Source organism: Phragmites australis, chromosome 10 (assembly GCF_958298935.1).
Source record: "Phragmites australis chromosome 10, lpPhrAust1.1, whole genome shotgun sequence".
NCBI classification, from domain to species: domain Eukaryota; kingdom Viridiplantae; phylum Streptophyta; class Magnoliopsida; order Poales; family Poaceae; genus Phragmites; species Phragmites australis.
Genome location: NC_084930.1, coordinates 8,775,550 through 8,799,952, shown reverse-complemented (window position 1 = coordinate 8,799,952; position 24,403 = coordinate 8,775,550). Strand labels below are relative to the sequence as shown.

Below are 24,403 nucleotides of genomic sequence, written 5' to 3'. Positions count from 1 at the left end.
GCAGAACAACTGAACATGTAAAGGAAGATTACCTGTGCATAATGCTCAAAAGTTCTCAGCTGTCTTTGGAACAACATCAGCAAACAACTGCAAGTGGACAGAATTTATGATTGTTAGCCAGAAAAGAAAAACTGACAGGACAGCCTGCAAGTCATCACCTTGAGGCTTCAAAAAAGAGGATCGGTGAAGACCTAGAGGGGATTCAACAATAATACATATCCTCTAGTGATAACTCATATGGATAAGGCCTATATGGGCAAGCATTTGGATTTAAATCTTAGGTATTCGTATGAACTTGAACTAAATCTTGAAAGTTTCCAGAAGGAAACCATACAGACACCTGCTTAAGAGGGAAAACATACCTCAAAAACCATTTCCCCTGAATAATCATCACCGATCAACACATCTAGAAAAACACAGGGATTCTTCTTTCTTGCCATCTTCTGTAGCACTCACTGGCTGATAATGAATCAGGATGCCTTACTCTGACTAAAAGAAAGAACAACACCAACTTAGTATGCGATGCATGACACATTCAATGTACTCACAAAGATGGAGCTGAAAGAATTTAGTTGAACGCAGAAAGCCCCTAGGACAACTTAACCTACCAGCAGCAAATGCATACCAGCAAATACATAGTAATTCCTTTCTCAGATATGAGTTTCTAAGCCCCCCCCCCCACACCACTGGATCAAAATCATCTGACTTCAACACGGTGAAATGTAAGAGGATGAACAATACCGTGACTGTAAATACTGTAGCAAACTACACTGTAGCTAGAAATACTGTAGCATCATCACGGTATTATAGTATCAGATCTGATCCGTCCGTCCTAAATCTAACGGTTCACGTCAATTTAAAGTCACCCAACTTCACCTATTGGTAAAGTCAAGGATCCCACCCCCCCCCCCACACACACACATTCCAAAACCTACTTTCAACAGCACTAGTACACACCATCAATATGAACCTGGTGAACCCATGTCGTGCTCCAGCCTCCATGCTACGGGCCCAAGGCCTGCGAGGAGAATGACGATCCAGTGGGCCCATGCGTAGCGGCACGGCCCTAAAAGCAAAACCCACGTTACGCGTAGAAGAGGTTTGCGAAATAATCCGAAGAGCTCACAAAAATGGCGATGGTGTTGCCGCTCGCCGTGCCCACCACTGGGCCGAGGGCCTGTGTCTCAGGCGCCCCAGTCCCCGCGCTCTTCCTCGGGACCCGCACGCGGCCCCACGGCGCGTCGTGGGGCGTCGCCTGCGCCCTCCGCCGGAGGCCTCCAAGTACAAGGTAGCTTTGCGCCGCACGCTCTGCTGCTTAATTACTTATTCTCTCGTTCTCTCTTCCCCGCTGCCTTAATTGGTGGGTGTGTCTGTGTTTAGTTGTTGCTCGCATGAATCATGAGATGCCCTTGGAGGCTTGGCTTGTTGGGAGTAGTAGGTAAGAGAAACGAATAGAATTTAGGTAGTTGTATACCAGTTTGGGATCCATATCCTCTGCCTTTGCAAGGGTAGAGCTACAGTGTCCTGCCTATACTCACCGTCAGACGTTGGATCGGAAATGAACTGGCAAGAGTTACTGCTACAGTACCGTGCTAGGAAAACAGCACAGTGTTCCATGGACAGTACCCGTGCTACGTTATTTCTCCGTCAAACACTGTAGTTCTCTGCCATTACCCATGCAAAGGCAGAGGATATGGATCCCTGTTTGAGATGTCACGTTGTTGGTCTCAAACCTATAGCTATGTGGCGAAGTGTTTGCAATTTTGCCGTGGAGGATTAAGACTAGTGTTCTTACCTCAACATAGTGGTTTTCCGACCTTATCTTCTACCTTTACTATTGCTTAGAGCTCTGTGAGGTTTGGGCTTTATTCGTCTTCCCATATGCTCGGCTGTGAATTGTGAGTGGAAGGCTTGTTTATAAATTTTTCCGTGTTCCAGACTAAAATCCAGGTTGCAGAGGAGGTGGTGGCTGCAGAAGATGGCATGGACGATGATGATGAAGATGGTGCACTGGAAGCATTTTTCAAGCAGCTGGAAGAAGATCTCGAGAACGATGATTTCTAGTGTTATTCTAAACCTGAAGTGAAGGAAATAGAACCTCCTAGTTCTAGTGTTGTTGATGAGATTGATGCCACTGAAATCAAGCCACAGATGGAGCTTCCCATTCATGTCATGAGCGCAGAATGGTCTGAGCGGAAAAGACTAAAAAAGGTGCAACTTGAGACTTTGGAGAGTGTCTGCCTGTGAAGCAAACGCCCCACGGTAACTAATATTTCCATCAAGATCCATATAACACGATTGATTATCTCTCATGTTACTATTCTTCTGTTGGAACGTGCAATCACTTTATTGCATTTGATGCAGAATACAATGGTGAGCAGCAGTTCAAGTGACAAACCTCCCACGAAAGACCATTGTTAAGTGGTTTGAGGATAGAAGGGAGCAAGATGGGGTCCCTGACCACCGTGCTGCATTCAAGAGATCCCTATCTGAGACCATAGCTAGTTCCTAACTTCTTCAGATAAGCTTTGGTTTTAGTGTTCGCTTGGAACCACTTAAAAATGTAAATTTGAATTTTCAAATACAACAAGTTCCACAAGCCCAACATGGAATATATTTAGATTGTAGTAATGCTGTCAGATCAAACAATGTGACAGGTACAACTCTTAACTGTCTGCCATTTTTATTGGCTTCACACTGGACCACCATTTTGACTATTGACCTCAGTAGAAGTTACTTTGAGGTCTGTTGACCAGATCTTGATTTGCTGAATGATAAATATTCATAGATTCTCTCACTTTCTTGCTTAGATCAATTTTCTGGTGTGGGAGCAAGGCATTTCACATGATCTTTGTCGTAGCCTGGTTTCTGTGGGATGTGCCCAGTATTTTTATTTCTTCTTGTTATGCAAGTGATGCAAGATTTCCCACAGTATTATTCTGTTAGGTGTAGTGCCTAAAATGAAGTTGTATGACAATCGATATCAGATGTTAGGAAGATGCAGTGACAGTGTAACTGACACCAGGCATAAAAGAGTAGTGTTTATGGCGTACCGGTCAATTAGTACCTGGGACGGCACCCTTTGTATATGGTCTACTAGGCCTGTTTTCAGAGCATTCGATGTTCATATCATTTCTTGAATCTTTGGAGTTTGGGTAGGTCAGTTACAGACTGTACTTCTGCCTCGGCTTGCTCAAATCCATGCTGCTCTGCATGTATCTTTAATCAAAATGTCTTGCTATCTTCAATAAAACAGTCTTGGACTGATGAGTCAGCTACCTGGACTGGTCATGGGATCAACAGGGTCAGATGGTAGGCAATAATTTACAATGATTCAGATGATTAGGTGTATCCACAGAGATCTTTTGACACTTATTTAGGGCCATATTTATTCTACTAGTATGGTGAATATTATTATTATGGAGTTTTTAGTATGTAGAGCGGTTGTGCCTAAGTGCCTTCATCAACAGGCAGTCAAGCACTACACATATTGTAGAGGTGTTGAGGCAGGGGGAGAAATAAGTCACAGAGCTCACCGGTAAGGAAATTATGTGTGAAGACAGGAAAGGGGAAGGTAGTATATCATATGGGCCTGTGCAACGGTGTAGTGGGGTTGGGAAGCAGGAGAAATGCTTGTGGGGCTCCTGTGGAAAAGGTATATCAGTAGGGAGACTGGGAGAGAGAGACATTAGAGGATGGAGATTCAAGAAAAGACAGGGAGACAATAATAGTTAGTTATTTATTCGTTAAATCTTATGATGCAACTAAAGTTTTACTAATCCCCATAGAGTAAAATCACCTTAAGTATATTAATATTGTCTACATGTTCATAAAGTAATCTCTGCAGAGCCCAGTTAGTTATTGGAAAACAGCCTCTGGCACCTTTCCATGCCACCGGCTGTTGACTGCTCTGCTGTCTGTACATTAATGGCTGTCTCTGTCCGTTTACATATATACACACCGGGGCCTGCAGAGGCTCAGAAGCACACTCTTCAGTTCAGTTCATCCTTACCCTTTGCTCTCCACACTTGCAGATAAGCTGGTTCTACCTGTGAGAGGAGAGTTGGATAGGTGTCCATGGCTGGGTTGCAAAGATCGGCAACGACTTTCAGAAGGTCTGGTTCCTCGGGCTTGGTCTGGGACGAGCGTTTCCTGACCGAGGCCGACGCCGAGGCGAAGGCTGGCGATGGTGCCGCGGAGGAGACCCAGCCGGAGCTGCGGCATTCCCGGAGCGTCGGGAGCATCGGCATGATGCGCCGCGGTGGTGATAATGGCGACGACAAGAAGGCGAAGCAGAAGAAGCAGAAGCAGGCTCAGGAGGAGGAGGCGCACAACAACCAGCAAGTATTCCGGACCAAGGACGTGGCCCCGGACGTCGACCCGCCGTCGCCGCGGGTATCGGGCTGCATCCTCTGCTCCATCTTCGGGAGCTCCGGCACCGGCTCCGGCTCGGCGCGCCGCCGATCCAAGCCCAGGAAGAAGTGACGGCAATACTTACGTACGTTGTGGTGCAGCCTGTTTCACTGTAAAGTTTGAGCCATGGATGTGGGCATGTTTATACTATAGCCATATGAGCTTGCTACTCGATATGCATGTGTCAGTCAGGTTAGTTCCCTTTTTTTTTTGTCAGTTTCTTGGTTCAGATCCATGCTTCAAACCACAGTTAGAACTTGTAGCTGGTATGCAGCTATTGAGATCTGGAATCGTTCTTGGTTCCGTTTGGTGTTTATTTCTGTCATGTCCTGGAGCTGGACCACGAGTGCCTTGAACCATCTTCGATTGCTTGCGTGTGGGTGTGTGAGGTGTTGTGCTATTGCCTCTACAGGGAGTGTCTAGGTTGCATCCATGAAGAACTGTTGCCATGATTCGGCAGGCATATGGGCATGCCGCATGCCCATGTGAGTTGAGTTGGCCTTGTGATTTGTGAGGTGGTTTTGTTGGGAAACTGGGGAGGATGGATCGGATGAGCTGGTCCTTTTGTTGGGGATGCCGTGGTCAGCCTGGGCGGCTGGTTTCTCATCCAACCTCTCGATCCGGAAGCACCGGTTTCTGACCGAGGTCCTCTATGGAGCGCAGGGATCTGACAGGATTTTCGCAGTGATTCCACACGAAATAGTTCGATTCCCGTCTTCCAAATATGATCGAGCTCCTGAACGCGTGCTATTTGAGCTGTGTGATCAACACGCTCTTGCTACATCTTAACATGAATGGAAGAAGACGCATGGAACACTGGTATGCGATGTGCTCCTTCACGATGAGAAGGATCGATGCAATGTGCCATGGCGCATGACAGAGACGTTGCGAGCACAGGCACACGACCTGGTGTAACGGGTGATGATAATTTGGCACTTCGGTGTGACAAGTCGGTGAATGATATGATTAGGCCATTGATTCGTGGTGTTAAAAGGGGACCACCATCCGTCGATGTCGACGTGAATGTATATCCCCAAGTCTTGAATTCACGCAGCCGAGACGAGCCCAGCCGACCTTTACAGCTCATGATATTTCGACGTCTTTGCGTATGGACTCGTCGTGCTCGTCTTGGCCGCGTCTCTTTCCGACTGTCTCCAAGACGTTCCTGTTCATTACCGACTAGTCGGATCCCTGCCGGATTGGTGACATCGGACGAATAGTCTCAGGCTCTGTTACAGGTTACATCGCACACTGGAGTGGTTCTCGAGGTTTATGCCACGTTGCAAACTCAGGAAAATTTCCCGAATTCTGCACCAGATTGAATCGTCTCCTACGAAATTCCTGAACATTCTGCGTACGTTGCCACCAATTTGTTCATTTGCAGGAGATAGCAGGTCACGTTCGGACGTGACCTTAGGGGTGTATATTGGTGAATTGAATGGTACTCACTGACTATCTTTTTAATTAATTGTACTAGTTTTTTAAAATTTACTTATTTAAAAAAGTAGTGTTATTGTTGAACTAAAAAAGATCAGTGGATACCTTAGATTCACCAATTTTGCAACCCTACATGACGCGGTTCATGATGCTGTCAAATGCACGGAAGAAGAGTTTACAACCTTCTCTTCCTTAATGTCGCTGAAAATACACAAGCTGAACCGCCTGCACAATTGTGATTAGCTAGTCCAAATTTCCAAGGAAAGAAAAACTCGAAACATCTTCGCATCTTCCATGTGATCTGTTCGTTAGCATTGCCCTCTGTCTCTTAACGTGTGATATAGATTTATGATCTGGACTCTCCACCTAAGAGCATCTTCAACCGGTATCCTATCTAACCTCATGTAGTCAAATTTTAAGAAAAATGGTAAAAACATTCTACCCACGGTATCCTATTCCACCCTCTATAGTTGAGGACCCCTTACTTTCCACCCTTGGTATCCCAGATTTTAGGAAGAGAGCATCGAGCCCCTATCCACCAATCACCGCCGCCGAACTTGTCATTCCTACATGGAAGGATCAGTGATGTTCTAAGAGAGAAGGTGAATTAGGACACTTAAAAACCTAATCTAATTAGCTCCAAAACTTCACAAGATAAACCTATATCAATTTTTATCTAAATGTGTTCTAGATTTATCTAGTGTGTCTATTCTACCGCTCAAAAGGTTTGCAAGCTAGAGCCAATCCTAACAAACTACTTAGGAAAGTAAATACACAAAGGTAGATTGCAAGAATGTAAATACAAAAGCGTAAAGATGGTACAGAAAACAAACTCAGCACAAGAATTTTTATCTCATATTATCGATGACATGAATAGCACCCCTAGTCCACCTTGGAGCTTCACCAAGGATATGCTCTCGGTCGCCAAGACTCTTCTGGTCATAGCTCTTAAGTCACCAAGTCACAAAGATAAGATCTCAACCCGGATGAACCACAAAGGCAATGTCTCACCACTAGCCTCTCTCCCATTCACTTGTCGTCGTCTTTACTTCAGAGCTTGAGCCACCAAAGCACGGATCTCCGCGTCTCCATACACGTGTTTTGCCGCCGCTCCACACCAAGTCGGAGGGTCAATAGACTTGAGCAACTATGGCTCAATTTGCCAGCGAGTCAGCAAGAATCTAAGGTGTCGACGTACCACCCGGTACAAGCTAGGATCACTGCTTAATTCACTCTCTTGGCACCAATCACCTAGTAACACTCTCTCTAAGCCTATAAGCACTAATCACTCACTAAATATGTGCTTAATTGTCTTGGATGATCACAATAAGCACTTTTGTGACTTAGATGCCTTCTCAAGTGTCTCTGTGTTTCTTTGGACTCCAGCCCACTTAAATGACTGAGTGGTGGGGTATTTATAACATCAAACCCACCAACTAGTCATTTTCCTAATGGCTCAGAAAAGCTGTTAACACCGGATGATCAGGTGAGAATAGTAGTACTAACATCAGATCATCAGATGAGTACAACCTCAGAAATTAGCCATTGAAACCCCCACTCATAGCCTCTGTGAACACCAAACACTCTAGTGTATACTTCATCTCCACCGCCGAACTATCCAGTGAGTACATTTGAGCCATCCGAGCATCTGCAGCCTCTCTATGTAGATTGCTCTGGTGTAAGCCTCCGGTGTACACATCACCTATCATCGGATCATCCAGTGAGGTGTTCTTCGATCTTCAACTTTGAAAACGCTTCTACAGAAAATACTTCGGCGTCAAGCATCCGGTGTGTATAATAAAGACGCAGGACCTTCCGATGGATTGATCTTTATTCTTTTATGATTGGATCCTTCTCTACAAGAAATAGTCTATTGTGCATCATCACTAATTGTTGGACCTTCCGGTGTCTTGACTTTCCTCTACCCAGAAGCAAAATGCTCCAGTGTAAACAGCCCATTGAACATCGGATCATTCGATGAAGGCATTCCTCATCTCCTGTCAGAATTGCTCCAGCGTGTACAATCCTGAGCACCGGACCATCCGGTGAATATATTTTTCTTGGGACTTCTCTAATTCAACCAAACTTTGTCCCAGCTATGATGACTTCTTTATGTATTGCAACTATAAGACTTATTAAAGCATATACTTGACAAACATGTTAGTCCTATTGACTAATTATCATTAATCATCAAAATCACAATCATGATCTAATAGGGCTGTTTTCGCTACACAGCCGCACCAGAGATTTGTTTTTCTTCCCCTTCTCCAATGTATGCATGGCTAGGTCACGAGGGGAGGCGGTGTAGATGAGGCACTGGAGGGCTAGGTCGCCAGGGCCGCGGTGTCAAGCCGACAGAGCAATGGCACATGGAGGTAGCGCAATGGGGGGAGGGGAGGTGAAGCATCTAGACCCCTAATTCGTGTTTTGGTAATTAATGATAATATGTAATTTGTGGACTAACATATTTAAATTGAGTTAAAAAAAAGTTAGTCCCAAAGATGTTGCGAAGCTAGAAAAAACATGTGCAGAAGATATGCAAATAGCTAACTCAAGGTAAAGGTATAAAATGTAGGGCATTTTCTTTTGTCAGTCAAAGGTGATTAGAGAAGAAAATTGACCGGATTGATAGGATAAGTAACATACTATTAAGAGGGGTTGATATATGTTTACTTGAGATATTAAAAGTGCCAAAATTTCTCAAACTTGCATTCCATCTAGAGTGAGGAATTTAGTTTAAGAAGAACCAAAGAAAACAAAGTCTTTCGACGTTATGTGTTGTGGAGATCGAACCGCCAGAAGTGGCCGGTCAGACCATTGTATAGAAAAGATGTTTTCTATTGAGTTTCATGTATGTTCCGTTTGCAATCTTAGGGTGACATGCAACGATTTATATTCTAGGAAGATAAATTGTATAAGGTAAATTACATGAAAGTAAATAGCTCAAGAGATAACATTTGAAGTTTATCCCGTGGTATCGGTGATTTGCCGATCACCCCTAATCCACGTTGAGGTGAGTTCAAGCTTCTAACCGCTTCTCTATCAAGTATCCAATTCTCACACGAGAAAGAGCTCACACCGAGCAACTTGATCTGAAGTCAGAATAGAATAATGAACTACTCAATACCTTGATTCTATTAAAGTAGAACATTGCCGCTCCGGCAAGGCATGCTCAAAGTCTCTTACAAACACCACCATGGCTCCTTCACAAGTTTCTTTAAAGGGCTCAATGACGCAACCACCTCCAAGCCATTTAGGAGGTGGCAACCTCCAAGAGTAGCAAGTTGATGACGCTTGCTTGAAGGATCATTAGTGCCTCAATGCTCAAACTCTTTAAAGTTATACACTTGGCCAGGCATGGCCGGTCTGACCGCTGTATAATCTTGGTTATACACTTGGTCAGTCATTACTTTGAAGAGTTTGAGCATTAAGACACTAGTGATCCTTCAAGCAAGCGTCATCGACTTGCTACTCTTGAAGGTTATCGCCTCCTAGACGGCTTAGAGGTAGTTGTGTCATTGAGCCCTTCAAAGAAGCTTGTGAAGGAGCTATGGTGGTGTTTGTGAGAGACTTTGAGCACGCTTTGCCGGAGCGACAAAGTGCTACTTTAGTAGAATCGTGGTATTAAATAGTTCATTATTTTATTCTGATTTAAGATCAAGTTGCTCGGTGTGAGCCATTTCTCGTGTGAGAATTGGATACTTAATAGAGAAGCGGTTAAAAGCTTGAACTCACCTCAACGTGGATTATGGGTGATCGGCAAATCACCGATACCACGGGATAAACTTCGAGTGTCATCTCTTGAGCTATTTTGTTGAGCTATTTACTTTTATGTAATTTACCTTATGCAATTTATCTTCCTAGAATATAAATCGTTGCATATCACCCTAGGATTGCAAACCTTGACATAGCTCTTAGTTATTTCATATTTCTCCAGTGTTCTTTAGTTTGTTTTTTCAAGTTTTTTTGACCGCTAAGCAATTAGTTTTAAAACCGCATATTCACCCCCCTCTAGTCGGTATCCTAGATCCTACAGGAGGGGAGGGCATAGTTCATCGGGGGAGGCGGTGCAGAGGATGCGCTGGATGGGAAGGGAAGGGCTAGCGGGAAGTCAAAGGTGGTGGCTCAGCGTAAGAGGCTGGATGCCAGCGGCGGGTGGCCGGATACCTTCATGGCCGACTAGGGCATGGCCTTCATCCCCTTTGGCTAGATGCGCTGCACGGAGGGGGGAGATCAGGTGATCTTCAACCCGACGGTTGTGGCCCTCATGGCCAGTCGGATCTACCATCTTCCTCTCCACCGGCCTCACTCGGACGGCGGCCCTCCAGCCAAGCACAGACAGCGGCTGCACCCGCCCTCTAGGTGGACAATGGCGGCCTTCTGGCCGAGCACATGCAACACGGCAAGCAGCGACCCTCAAGCCGCGCCCGAAGGGCGATGGCCCAGCCCTAGCTGGCTTAGCGGCGACGCTGGAGGGTGGGAGGTCCGAAGGAGGATGGACGGGGGGAGTGCCAATGAATGCGACGTGGTGCGGCATGGCCAGAGGAGGCATGTGAGGGGGGTCGGGCCGGAGGAGGATGGGAAAGGGGTTAGATTTATTCATAGCAATGAATAGGAGCTTTTTGCAATGCATATAATAGATTGATCTATGTAGTTTGCAGTTTTGGTTGGAGTAGCCGATTTGAGATTGTATTGTGTTGGTGAATTTTGAAAATGCTATTCTACTCTCGAATATTCAACTATATATTTTGCAATGCTAGAAAATGATGTCATGATATAAATATAGCCGTTAGAATTAATTTAGTAGCTACAGAATATTAGTAAAATATGGTGAGTGAAATATAGGAGTTAAATTTAGAAAACCTGTTGAAGCGCATAGGAAAATAAGAGGTTAATCTAAAAAGATTCTTCCTATACAAAGATATAGGGGATCAATTGAATTCTTCTTATATAAAAATATAGGAGATTAATTGGAGATGCTCTAATACGGCTCTGCTACCAAACCGGCCAACCTAACACTGTTCCGGCGTTTATCGCGTGCGTGCTTTTGAGCTGCTGTCTTGGGAAAAAAATCTTCACGCTAGTGGCGTGAAAGGGAAGAAAGCAGAAGGAGAACGTGAGTACGGTGGGTGCACGTCGCTGCCTCCGTCATGTGTGAATTGGGGTGGGAAGGGGAAGGGGGGTTGTGGGTTCCGTGGCTTGTCAACCATGCGTCAATGGGAATGGGCACCTAGTCCAACATGTGTGATGCGTCCATGGGCCTCCGCGACTCGCTGCGCAAGCGCTTGCGCGTTGCCGTGCCGGGCCATCCTCGCGCTTGGTCGCGCGGCGGAAAAGCGGCAGATCTCGAACGGCGCTGCGGGTCTGCGGCAGCGTGTAGTGTGCTACGGCTAGGTGGTCGAGCCGAGCGGATCACCCGGTGATCCGTGTTCTGTACTCTCCAGAATAATCCAGAGCCATAGCCCTTTATGGGCGTATTTCCCTCAAAAAGAAACCGGTGATCCAGGGTCAAGCTTACGCGCCTTGCCGACGCGCGCGTGTCGATGATGGATTGGCAGTTGCCACCGCTCAGTTCGTACCCCACCGCCGTCCGGCAGCGCGCGACTTGCAGTTTGTTCCTGGTTGGAATATTCCGGGTGCGCGCCGCGAGAACTGAGAGATCTCGGCTCGTTTCGATTGCCAATCTTTCAGTGGTCGACTTAGGTTGACACGTCCTCGTATTCACATCCACGCGTAGTTCTTTTCACATTCAAGCTGAACGAACTCACGGACAGTCGTTTCCTCAGACAAATAATTGACTCACCTAGCTTTTAGCGGGGCATATATAGACCAGAACCAAACACCCCTGGTCCCAGCCGCGCCAGGGAGCAGGGGCCTGGCGGCAGGGAGGATCAAGCAAGCGTTCAGGCTGCTGTGCGCACCGGGTAATTAAACGGCCGCGAACGTACGTACTTACGTGCCCATGAGACGGGATAATTTTATTCCCGTACGTGTCCGCCGCAAGTCGGCACGCTAATCAGCGCACGCGCCCGAGGTACCGAGGTCTGCTCTCTTCCAAACATAAACAGGGTTTGATTGATCCCTCAGCTGACATCGGAATTAGCTTGTGAGTCCGCTTTCAACATTGTTTGGGTTCTCTGGCCCGAAAGATATTTGGCAACACATCAAAGTTTTAAGCAAGACATAATTTTTTCACCTCTTTCTAACTCCATTGATGACCTGCATAACCAGGAATGAAAACGGTCCAGAGAAATCTTATCCGTCCCAATACATTTTATACATTTCTCCTTGCCCTTTTCGGATTTTTGTGACTTACACAGAAACGGGACAATTAATTTGAAAACAGAGTTACAAAATGGTTTTGCTGTTTTTCGATTGTATTCTTAAATTTTCTGTCGGGATCCCCTTTCAATTAACCCCAAATAGCCTATGGGCCACTGTGGCTCCTTTCACTAGTGATCAGGGGGTGTTGTTCGAGGGCATGGCGACGGTGGCTTCAGTGTCCCAATAGAAGGCCATGGGCATGCGGCACTCCTAGGTCAAAGCTACTAAAGAAGAGGGGTCCTTGAACCACGACGAGGATGCATGGCGGCGGGGCCATGGTCACAGTCGATGAGGACTCCATTGGCAAGAACACAAGCTGAGACACGAGAGGGGATTAAAGAGGTGGCAAATATATGTGCGTGGAGAGGGGATAGCAACTAGATCTGTAATTAGTTATATGCCGTATCAATGCTTGAAGTCATGATTCTACGAGTCGGTGTTCACTGTTTGAATTATCGGTTTCCGATTAACACCGGTGTGTTTTTGTTTGGATTGATTCGTTTTCAATATCCCGATATTTCCAAGTTTATACTTATTTTTGACTTTCCCTTCTATTCTATTTTCGAAGGAAAATGTAAAAATAAAATCGGTTAGAGGTTTTCGCTACGTTTTCATCCGTCTTCATCAATAACTTTCTTGACCGTCATCGGTCGACATCTTTTTACCATCGGCTGACATCTGTTTACCAACAGTGTTAGGTTGGGAACATTCTCCGTACCGGTGCAATTGGGCGGCTGGGCATGGAAACCAAAACCAAACTAACCATTGTCATCAAGTTTAATCGCGACAATGTTTGCCAGTACATATAGGTATACACCGCACTGCGGACTTACTAATCTGACACCGACAATACGCCAGATCCAACAGACAGGGCGCACAATTCCGCCGTCAGATTCACACTCCTCCCCTCCCCGAGCTCCCGTGGCCGACGCCGAGCCACCGCGGCTCGCTCAAAAAAGCGCGCATTGAAACGGAGACGCGCACGGGCGGCCCAACCTGCGCCTCGCGCCGGTCCGCTTCTTGGGGATGCAGTCCCGCCCACGTCGCTGACGTGCGGGGTCCAGGCTTCCTATGGCCAGCGTGTCGGTCAGGCTCGGCTGGGTGGGGGGCCGGGAGCGCGTCCACGCGGCAAGCCTCGCCACCTTCCGCCGGCCGCGGCCAGCTCGTGGCCCCGTGCGTCAAGACGTGGGTGGGCTAGGCTCCGTTTGATCTGTCGCGGACGGATGGCTGGGGATGAGCCCCCCGGACCCCACGAGTGGATGGGACTCCCTGTCAACGTCAGAGTGGCAGAGCTGGATGCCCGGAAGCGGAAAACACAGTACTTTTGCATATAACGCTGCCTCTTCTTGTTGAATTATATAATCACCCAATCTATTTCTATGTAAGTGAAGAATAAATTTCATAGCTTTAAAAATTTATATAGCAGTAGCTGAAACCGAGTGTACATTGAGATTATTTATACGAGATATATTATTTATATTATATACTAAAAATATATGCTTAAATCATTTTATATTCACATACAAACACCAGATTGAAGTGAATCTAAAAACCTGGAGCTCTACCTATCAAAATCTAAATATCAACCAATAAATGCAAACACAAGCGTTATAATATGAGAAACTGTGGGGGCTCTTTTGTATAAGGTCCATCGTCGACGTTTCATACAAAAAAGGTTGCCCATTTCAGTAGGATCGAATCATCGAACACTAACCAAATTCCAGGCAAGGGAAGCAAGCGAGATTACCAGAGCCAATCAAGGATCAGGAGACAGAGAAACGTGCACACAATTAATAGCAAATCTATCCCCGGCCGACGTTGGTACAGTGAAAGGCAGCACAAGAATGCAAGATCAGACGACGAGCCCGCTGCCCTCCAGCAGCGAGCGCTCGTCGAGCTCAGCGCCCCAAACAGAGGCCAGAGAAGGCACGCTTGTTGTTCTTCGTTTTTGTTGCTTCCGTGTGTTAATCGGCTGGCTGATCCGTTCATTTCTTCAAGTATTTCCTTGTTGGTTTGTTCTTGATTCTTTTACTGGTGTTAAAGAGGTGTTTCTCGTCTTGAATTCCCCCCCCCCCCCTTTTGCAAAGGAAGGTTTTTGTTTGTTTGTGAGTTTATAACTGAAAGATCATTTTTTTTTACGTGGAACATGCATGCATGAGAGACTGGCTAGTTGACTGGTTTCAGCCGCGTGGCAGGGATGGAGAGCGACGAGGAGATGAGCAGGGTGCCGGAGTTCGGGCTGGAGCAGGCCGGCCCGTCGACGTCAGGCAGGGAGACCGCGGGGGGCGCCGCGGCCGCCGGCACGTCATCGGACCGCGCCCAGTCGTCGGCGGCAACTCAGGCCGACAGCGCGCGCCGCCACGGCCGCAGCCCCGCCGACAAGGAGCACCGGCGCCTCAAAAGGTGCGTACGGTTTCTACTCCTTAAGCTTTGTGTTCGTGTGGTACGTAGAGTGCTCGACCAAAGGTGATTTCCATAGTACAGCTAATAGTCCTCCGGTTATAGATACACAGATCGTTTTATATACACATATAATTAAACTTTCAAAACTTTGACTATTAGTATATAGTACTTAGACTAGAAAATTGAAAACCACTTGTATACGGTTGCCTCTTTTTTTTGAAACGATCGGCGGTTGGTCTGTCAAGCTTGTATCAATAAAATAAAGGAGTTGTATATGGTTGCCTTGAAAGTACTTTCGTGGTATTATGATTTTTGGGGTCATTAGAAAAAGTGATGGCCACTTTTACATTGTTGATTACCAAGACAACATTTGTGATAGGAAAGAGTGCTACAAGTACTTAAGGTTTTTAAATGATGGTATGAGCCCTACCGATTTTATATTAGAAGAAGAGAGTCGATTCAGTTTATAAAGAAAATTAGACTAAAAATCATACAACTACACGGTTTAATTAGAGAGAAAATCGACGGAAAAACCCCAAACGACTAAACACAACTCTAAAAATGACAGAGTTTAGCACATGTCATGTTGCCAAGCTTGCCGCAGCGGACCTCAATCGTTGTCTCGTTCTCTTCATGTCGGCGCCCACAACCACCACTGACATCACGAGAAAGAGCCCTGCCTCATGTCATCGTTACCAAGCTCCATCGAAATGGACGCAGTAGCTATGATTTCATCTCAACGTGCTCTTCCCGATGCGTGTTAGCCGTCCACCTGAACACAAAGCGAAACTCCAAAGAAGTAGCAACCTCATTGAAACCTCTGAGCCTCTGCCAAACGGCTTGAATAGGGGGAGAGACCTACAAGGCGACACCTCTAGGGAGGGCGTGACGTCGAAAACACCGTTGTCGCCCATCTGGAAGACGAGACTTGGGTTTTCATCTAGAGAGTCCCCTAAGGGTGGTGGGAGGCACCACAATAATATCTCAAGGGAGGGGAGCGGCGCCGAAAGACGTCGCCATTATCGACATCAGCAGCAAGTTAGGACAGGCTTTCACCTGGAGCCTCCAATCCACCAACCACGTATTCAAACCGGCACAACACAACCGCCGTAGCCGTGCCAACAACGGAGCCGCCACCGACACCTCACGCACGTGTTGCCTGCAAGGCCAACACTAGCCACTAGGCTCCCCACAGACCGAAACTGATGGAAAGAAGGCAGATCAGCAAGGGGAGGATCCCAAATGGCACCAGGTGGCTGAGACGGGGCGAGCGACACGAGGTAGGAAAGAACCCCACTGCCGCTAGATCCACATGAGTGGGCGCCTGATCTAGCCCTTAAGGTTTCATATTTTGCTAAAATTAATTAGGTTTAATAACATTCACATATAGAATACGGTAGTTTAATCTTCTCTTCAAACAATTCAACCGTTTGGAACAAGATGGCTATTCTTGAGATGGTTGATACTGGTTGGAACCGATGTATGCAAATCACAAATCTGTATATTCTGGTCCTAGGCGTAGAGTAACCACACCGATTCATCCCGAATTTGATGGTTAAACTCTACTGCGGTGATGATACTGTAGGGATTGATACTGGTTGGAAGCAAATCGAGTTGGGAGAAGAAATGTCAGACTTAATAGTCCAAATCACAAATGGGCCTGCTCGTAGCCATAAGCCCGTAAACTATCCAGAATTGACAAGATGAACAAATCTGTATATGTTGATGCTGACTCACTGTTGATTCTAGGTTACTGCGGAACCGGGTGTCGGCACAGCAGGCACGTGAGAGGAAGAAGGCGTATCTGGGTGAGCTGGAGGTGAGGGTGAAGGAACTGGAGCAGAGGAACTCGGAGCTGGAGGAGAGGCTCTCCACGCTGCAGAACGAGAACCAAATGCTTAGACAGGTACAGATATATCACAGTCGTCATATTTCTCTTGTTTGTGTTCATGCGGGCACAAGTTTATAGTCTCAGTATGTATGCAAATTGCAATTTAATCAAGTGTTTAACCACTAAAAAGCCTTATCTTACCATTTCCTCAAATCACATCCCTGAAATATGATCATGCAAAAGCTAATTTACCTGCATTGACAAACAGGCAGCTGCGACTTTGTATGCAGGATAGGACCGTCCACTCCCTCTGTTCTTATTCATGCTTATGTCACACGATGTTTGTAGTTACATTTTTAAAAACTTTGATGACTAATAAATATGAACTAATATCTAAATGTCACAATAAATTAGTGACAGTATATTTGCTGTCTAAAGTACTTTCGTATCGTTATATTTTTTAATACTGCTAGGAGGTAATTTGAAAAATTAACGATAAAAAACTATGTATTGAAAACTGTCAACTTTGAGAATGACGAGTTCTGATAGGAAGATGCAAATATAACAGTTCATGTGATCTTACAATTGGAGGAAGATGCCTTGGTTGTTTAATTCCATTCTCTGTTTGCAGGTACTGAAGAACACCACTGTAAACAAAAGAGGGCCAGGTGGTAGCAGTGCCGGCGGAGACTGACCTTCGGAAACTGCTACATTTGGAAGAAAACACAGAAATAACTGAATTTGCTGCTCGCCTACTCTCATGATTAATTAAGTTTGTTATTAAGATGAAGTTCTTAGATCTAGACCGGGAAGGTGCTGCATATGCATGTCTTCAATCCGATTTGGAACTTTTGTACTTGTACGATGTGAATTTCAGCTGAAACATTTTAATTGTTCGATCCTGGTGGCACGAGCGACGAAAACATCGTTGCTAACTAGGAAAATAAAAACCAGTTAGATATATTTCAGGTGTTCAAAACCAACATATGCAGTCTTGTAGTTTTTGGGCCAGCTAGACAGACAGGGTCACCATCTCTTCATTCTTGTGCCATCATCATAGATCAGATCTTTGCTTAGGTTTACAGGAACAGGCAGATGCTGCTACTCCTGATTCCTCAGCAAATACCAGTTCACCGTCTGCCTATCTGTCTGTTCTTGCCTCCAGTATCTACTGCATGGCAAATTTCACGGTACACGTAAATAGAGTCCATCTTATTAGATCGCGATGGCCAGGATTAAAGAATGTGATCTATTACCTCCTATAAAGAAAACTAATTAACCAATCAATCCCTGATTTCGCTCAACTAATCAAACAATCAATCCCTGATTTTGCTCCTCTATAGCAGCCGGCAACAAATTTTTTGTCACATTGCAACCAGCCGGATCTTTGTAGATACGTGCAAATCTTTTGTACAATTTTGTCACGCTGTAGATACATATCAAGATGATAGTCACGTACACACGTACAACACGTGTAGCATGGTAATTTGTCACGTTCTAATTTTTTTACATGATACATGCTATGTAATTTAGTGAACGTGTAAAAAATTCCTAAAATTTCAACGTGACAAATGTGGTTTCAAATTTTTGTACATCACATTTATTCAATATGTACAAACTTTGAATGTTTATAGCTGGCATGGACATTCGTGGTTGGTATCTTAGTTATTCAACTTCGTAGCATATAGTAGACACGCGATAACATGTATGAGATTTCAGTGTAATTGCACACATGATAGGAACATGTGTGATCATGCAACGTGTGAACGTAAAATATAAGTTAGCACGTATAAGTATAGTTTAGGCCAGACAGGTACAATACTTGGCATGACACTTGCTTAGAGATATCTCGCTAGCATACTGAACTGGGGCCGTGCTCTAGTCGTGTCCTTGGAGTACGTCTTGACATGAACATGCCTAGTTGCTCTCTCTGTTATAGAACTCATGAGAGATATACATGTGGGCCTAAGAGGATGTGGTACCTCAAGTGGTGAATATGAGTAGCCAACATATGAATATAATACTATAAGTATGGTACTAGACTATTGACCCATGTTGAGACCTCAGTCTACGCTATCTAACATGATGGCATAATCGTCACATGTAATATAACTATTGACACATGTACTATAAGTGTGGGTACTAGATCATTTGACCCCATTGAGATCTCGGTTTACTCTATCAACATGATGGCATGATCGTCACATGTAATATAATTGTTGGCACATGTGGGGTCCCATGGCCCCACTGCTCGTGTTCATGTGACTTGAAGGGTCATCAAAATATGACTTTAGAGAAGTGATGGTAGATATACATGTGGGCCCCGGAGAACATGGTACTGCAAGGGGTGAATGTGAGTAGCCAACAGATGAAGACAATACTATAAGTGTAGTATTGGACCATTTGACCCATGTTAATACTTCGCTCTACGTCATCGTCATGAGGGCATGATTGTCACATGTAATATTACCGTTGGCACATATGGGCCCATGGCCTCATCCACTCATGTTCATGTGACTTGAAGGGTCATGAATACATTAAACCCTAGAAATTGCATGTAGTATGAGGTACACAGTTTTCTGACCAGGTCGTGTTGGGATGGGCTGCAGCTTTTATAACTGGGCCATGTTGGGATGATGTTTAGCGAGCGAATAGGCTTTAGCGAAGTTGTTGTTCAATTCGGCCAGGCACCGCACCGTTCTTCCTCGCTGCGAGGCAGGCGACGATGACGACGCCATCTGCAGGCGGGCTCTGGAACCGGCGGTGGAGTGAGGATCTAAGGTAAATTGATCTATTTTATGCATTATTTCACATTGCCCTAGTAATTTCATCTCAATCCCTTTCATTTTTGCTTATGTTGTAACCCTAGGTGTACTTGTTACTTGGGGTAGTCATTGCGGCCTGCCATCGGTCCTTTAGTCGCACCGCGGGCTCGCCGCAATTGCCTTCCCAACGGCCTCATCTCTGCTGCCCCCCCCCCCCATGGCGACGTCCCCGCTGGTCCTCCCCAACGGCCCTATCCTTGCTAGTCCCCCTCGAGGCGTCATCCCTGCTCCTCCAGGTTGCGGCGTCCTTGCTGATGTTCCCCGTTACAAGGTGAGGTTGGCCCCCCTATGATCTCTTGTTTTTTTTTCCTATGCTTTTTCCAAGCAAATGCTTATATGAATGTAAATAAATTGATTGTGGAATTTTGCCATATAAAATTTCTCTTGAAATCATTGTGGTTATCAATAATGCTTGTCATTTTGGTGGCTTCTCTTTTTTTTTTTTTTTACTGCGATTTCCCTTTCATCTGTTGTTGGAAGGACATGAAGATCGTTGAACCCATATGATGTAAATTTAATTTTGCTTGATCTGTTATTCAAATGTGCTGCTTGTGAGAACCAAAATGTTAGCTATCGAACCCATGTTTTTGTACCTGATACTAAAAGTAGAGTGATCTAAATCAATGTTGGTTGCTTTTGTTTAGTAGGTAACAATAATCATTGAACATGTCATTCCATAGTCAAGATGGGAATGTGGTAAACCAGACACTTGAAGATTTAGCCGAGTACGAAGATATCCTACAGAGGACCTTTAGTTCTGAGAATGAGGGATATGAGTTTTTCAATAGTTTTTCTAGGAATAAAGACTTTAGTCTAAGGAAGGGCAATGTTAGAAACTCAGGAAATATTGGATAGTGATGTTTGCACCAAATACATCGTCTCTGCAAGAGAGAGTAGCAAGGTCTTTGATGTTGACTGCGATCATGAGGTGACCCTTGCTAATTTTAGCTGTAGCTGTAAGAAATTCGAGTGTGAAGGAATACCCTGTTGCCATATTATGGTTGTGCTGATTAGACTTGGTGCTGCGATCCCGTAGTGCTGTGTGCTAAACAGATGGACAAGGAATGGCAAGTTAAGTAGCGCTTTGCACGCAGCTAACCATGTGAACTCAATGCAAGGAGCTCGTGTCACTGAATTGCTTAACTTGGTGAAATAAGTTTTTCAAGAAGCATCAAGTTCAACTGATGAATTTGTAAAATGGAAGGAAATTCTTTTGGGCGAGTACAATAAGAAAGGGAAAAGCAATGACATGGATGGCAAATGTAGTAGTACTCAAGAGGAAGAGGATAATTTGGAAGGAGAGACACCACAAATAAATGTCCAAGATCCTGTGCAAACGCAAAGCAAAGGGGCACCAAAAAGGATGAAAAGCTTTCATGACAAGAAGAGAATACAGAGATGTCAATGCAAGGGAACCGACCACGACAAGAGGAATTACCAAAAAATTGTTATTGTTAATTTATTTGTATTCCACATTTTAGAAAAACTTTCTTGCTATTTAAATCGGTATGTTCTGATTATATATATATATATTTTCAGCTTGGATGGCACTTCAAATTTCGATAATAAGGGTGTCTGACAGGTGGAATATATGATATCAGGTTTGTATGATTTTTCTGTTAATAGAAATGGCGTCTTGGTTTCTACCATGTTAAGATGATGTTGCATTTGCAAACTCAGCTTTACCCTAAAATATGGCATAATTTTTGAATTATGACAACATTGACGTGCAAAAAGATTGTTATTTATCGCAGTATGCAGTCTTAACTACCACATGTTGGGTGGCTATAAGCCAATGCTTTTCTTAAATTTCTTGGAACAGACCATTGTGCACCATCACATGATAGTAGTTGATTACAATGAAATTGATGGGCCCAAGACTTCAGTTAGCTCGTATCTTCTGTAGTTTTGTACTATTGTGGCCTTGCCTTTCAATTTCTTTCAACCAAATGACTATGCAACATGCAAATTATGATATGCTATGTTTATTCATTTTGACTGTCAGTTTCGTGTGTGTAAAACTCACATTATTTATTGTTGCAATTTCAGTTCTGCAACATGTGACATTTCCGTTTGGAGTAGAAGAGCTTCAGTTTACCTCCTGCAAGTGGTTGGAGTGACTGTCTGTCGCTCGTGCATTTTGTTTTTCTTATAAGGCTCTCACGGACATCAGTTTTGAAGTTATGCCGGGGAAAAAGAAATTGTGACAGTGAGCTCTTTACTATGGACGCTCGACTTAGTCGATTGGATTAATACTTCAGTTGAGATATATGCAGTTCTGCTAATGAGGATTGCAGTCAGCTTCCTTGAGATTCTGCTTGCTTTGCCTTTGTATTATGCATGTTGCAGTGTGCTGAGTTCTCTCTGTGCTCCCTGAAATATTGATGCTATGTCGATCCGGGTTGGACACGGATTTTGCCTTTGAAATCCGGCCATTGATGAGTGTCACATCACTCGATCACACGTGCTTTCCCAGTCCCAGGGATGAGTAGAAGTGCACAACGACAAGATCAATGAGGAGCCTCGTCGTTGTGTTCTTAGGTTTGGCATAACATCAAATGAACCATGTTTTCTCAGGGTTTGCATAACATCAAATGAACTATATATTGATGAAACTCCTCAATGGTTTCTGCTGATATGGTAATGACCTGTAGTCATCAATAGTCACTTGCAAAAATTACCTTTGTGAATGATATATATCCACGAGGTCGACCTTCACAATTCTGTATACAAACAAAATAGGTTTGCAAACAACAATTGCTTAGAAATCACAAACGAGACGACTGTATCCATCAAGTACATCATCTCACAAAATCAAAAGAATGTAAACTTAATGGCCATGAGGGCAGCCTTCAAACAAAAGAATTTAAACTAAGAATCGGCCATGGCAAACACATCGTCTTTGATATTTTTAAGATAATCTAACGGAGAAAATAGCAGTTCCGCTCGTATCTTCTTTCTAAATGTCTCCATGTCCTCTTGCGAGAAGTCCAATGTCAGTTTGCATCCATCCCAGAATTGCATATAATTTATTGTAAAAATTCCACAAGAACATCTGCATTAACAATATGAAACCATAAAAATTTTATACATGTTTGCACTTCTATACCAATAGAATAAATATTCGGAGGTACGTTCGCATCAAGTTGGCATGGAGTATTTTTTATGACAACTACATCCCAATGTAGTATGTCATAGTTACTCCACCTCAACTATAATTTGGGAGGGAAAGATCGATCTGCTTGCAAAATCGAATAAATGCCACTTTGCTGCAAGATAGTTTCAATGATCAGTAAAATTGTAGCGAGAATGTTAACAATTTGAACTGACTAGCTTAACAATATCATGCACATACTAATTCTCTTGATTCTTCTGCATAATTTATGCGCCTATTATAAGGATCAAGAATTTGAAATTCTTTCTTAGATGGACAGAGAGCACAAAGCCACCAGTGACGGTTGGTAGTGTTTATGGGAATAAAGACCTACAAGAACATATTTCACAGTTTTTAGAATCAAAATACACATAACAAATGGTAAACTGTGGCAATGTTACCATCTGATTCAATAAAACTCTAGCAGAATGTGTGAGTTAAAGCATCCACTCTTTTACAGAAAATACCAGTTTGGATCCAATCTTTTCCGATACGTCGTAGCCAATCAGAATGGTAAGCTGAAACTGCATGCTTTAGTTGCTTTGGTTCCTTTCCCAAACAGAGTTAAATATACTTGCATATAAGGTTATTATCTACATGGCAACTTAAGAATATTAATTACCAAAAACTTTAAGAACAATTAAGTTAAGTTAAAGAACACGACTTACTTCAGAATCCAGCTATTTATCTATTCCATTCTCTCTAACATATCTAATTAGACACCTCAATAGACTACCTCTTAGATCTGATATACCTACACATACTAAAACTTTGTCGGCACAAACATTCTAGCAAAGTGGTCATCAGTTGTGCCGCTCGCTATTCGTTCTTCCAAGTGTTTGAAAGTGATTGATGTATCATCTTTCCCTCTATACAAATTAAACCATCTAGGATCAGCTTTCCTTGTACTAATTTCAATCTTATCTCCTCTATCAACTAGACCTAAGATACAATACACATCCCATGTAGAAATATGAACCACATAGTCTTGTACTGTAAAGCTCATATCTACTTAATTGTACTTTTCAGTAAGGCCCTCAAGGAGAATAGGTTGAATAGGCACCGCTGGTATACTAAACAAACTTTCAAATCCTATTTATTTGACAATATGTTTTTGCTCCTCATTCAACTTGCTGCACATGGCAGCAAATTCCCCAGGCATACACATAGTTGGGGCCTAGTTACAAACATACAGACGAACCGAAGACATATCAAGTTAAAATTTCTCTCTCTTCAAACTTGTACACGACATAATGTAAACAAGAAAATATCATCTTTCACCAGCACAGGCCGATAGCTCACCAACTCTTAGTATGTTTGAATAATCTGAAACAAAGATAGCATATCTTGGATGTTAGACAAATAGACTAGAACAAGGTTGACCAACTATCAATAATTCAAGATCAAATCATAAATTAGGCTTCAATTTGGCCACTTCCCATAACATACAATACAAGCTTTTTTTTGCTAAAGAGCCTCATAATAGGCGTAAAAATCTGCCTGATATGATATAACCAGAACTAGGTTTCACAATATAAAAATCTGCATGATATGATATAACCAAAACTTTATGACATATTGAAAAACTGCAGATTTCTGGTGTTTCCTAGTCAGTACTGACAACGCTCAATTTTGAAAACATGATTTTATTCGTGTTTGGAAACACAAGAGTTTTGTAGGAAATAGAAGAATCCTCGCATGAGCCCTATACAATTCCGGTGAAGCGTTGTGCTCATGTCATGCCTAAATCATCACCACCCTAATGTGATGGCTATTTAATTCGTTCCCTTCACGAGTAAGCTGAAATAATCCATAGATGCATAAGATAGGAGTGGATCCAATCATGAGCTTACTTCTTGCAGTGCTCCACTCTTGCAACTTGTGATCATCAGTTAAGTGCTCAAGTTCATAGGGGCAAGCCCAGAAACAAATTTTGGACTACACTCCGTGGTCACAAGCTCAGAGCCATGGGCCATGGCGGAACACACAAGCAGCATACAAATTACTTAGGGCCTG

General features: G+C 43.9%; 2 protein-coding genes and 1 pseudogene across 3 annotated transcripts; all 3 read left to right on the top strand.

The window, feature by feature from the left end:
• The first annotated feature begins 1,130 nt into the window (after nt 1-1,130).
• Nucleotides 1,131-2,512, top strand: LOC133930072 (uncharacterized; annotated as a pseudogene).
• A 1,463-nt stretch (nt 2,513-3,975) lies between these two features.
• On the top strand, nt 3,976-4,729 carry LOC133883690 (MAPK kinase substrate protein At1g80180-like). The gene has a single exon (XM_062323079.1). The coding sequence runs from the start codon at nt 4,078-4,080 to the stop codon at nt 4,483-4,485; it is 408 nt and encodes a 135-aa protein (XP_062179063.1). The 5' UTR covers nt 3,976-4,077; the 3' UTR covers nt 4,486-4,729.
• Nucleotides 4,730-13,861: 9,132 nt separating this feature from the next.
• On the top strand, nt 13,862-17,307 carry LOC133883663 (transcription factor HY5). 2 transcript variants are annotated; one of them, XM_062323033.1, is made up of 4 exons: nt 13,862-14,100; nt 14,370-14,577; nt 16,327-16,483; nt 17,040-17,307. In XM_062323033.1, the coding sequence occupies exons 1-4, from the start codon at nt 14,019-14,021 to the stop codon at nt 17,100-17,102; spliced, it is 510 nt and encodes a 169-aa protein (XP_062179017.1). In that variant the 5' UTR covers nt 13,862-14,018; the 3' UTR covers nt 17,103-17,307. The 2 variants fall into 2 exon arrangements, with proteins under 2 accessions (XP_062179017.1, XP_062179018.1); XM_062323034.1 differs by having other exon boundaries at nt 14,047-14,185.
• Nucleotides 17,308-24,403: the final 7,096 nt, after the last annotated feature.

What these genes read in the sequence shown, in the direction of transcription:
- LOC133883663 (XM_062323033.1), top strand. Translation starts at nt 14,019, where the DNA reads ATGCAAGATCAGACGACGAGCCCGCTGCCCTCCAGCAGCGAGCGCTCG. An exon ending in GAGCACCGGCGCCTCAAAAG is followed by an intron (nt 14,578 to 16,326) that starts GTGCGTACGGTT and finishes TGTTGATTCTAG; the next exon opens with GTTACTGCGGAACCGGGTGT. An exon ending in AGAACCAAATGCTTAGACAG is followed by an intron (nt 16,484 to 17,039) that starts GTACAGATATAT and finishes CTCTGTTTGCAG; the next exon opens with GTACTGAAGAACACCACTGT.
- LOC133883690 (XM_062323079.1), top strand. Translation starts at nt 4,078, where the DNA reads ATGGCTGGGTTGCAAAGATCGGCAACGACTTTCAGAAGGTCTGGTTCC.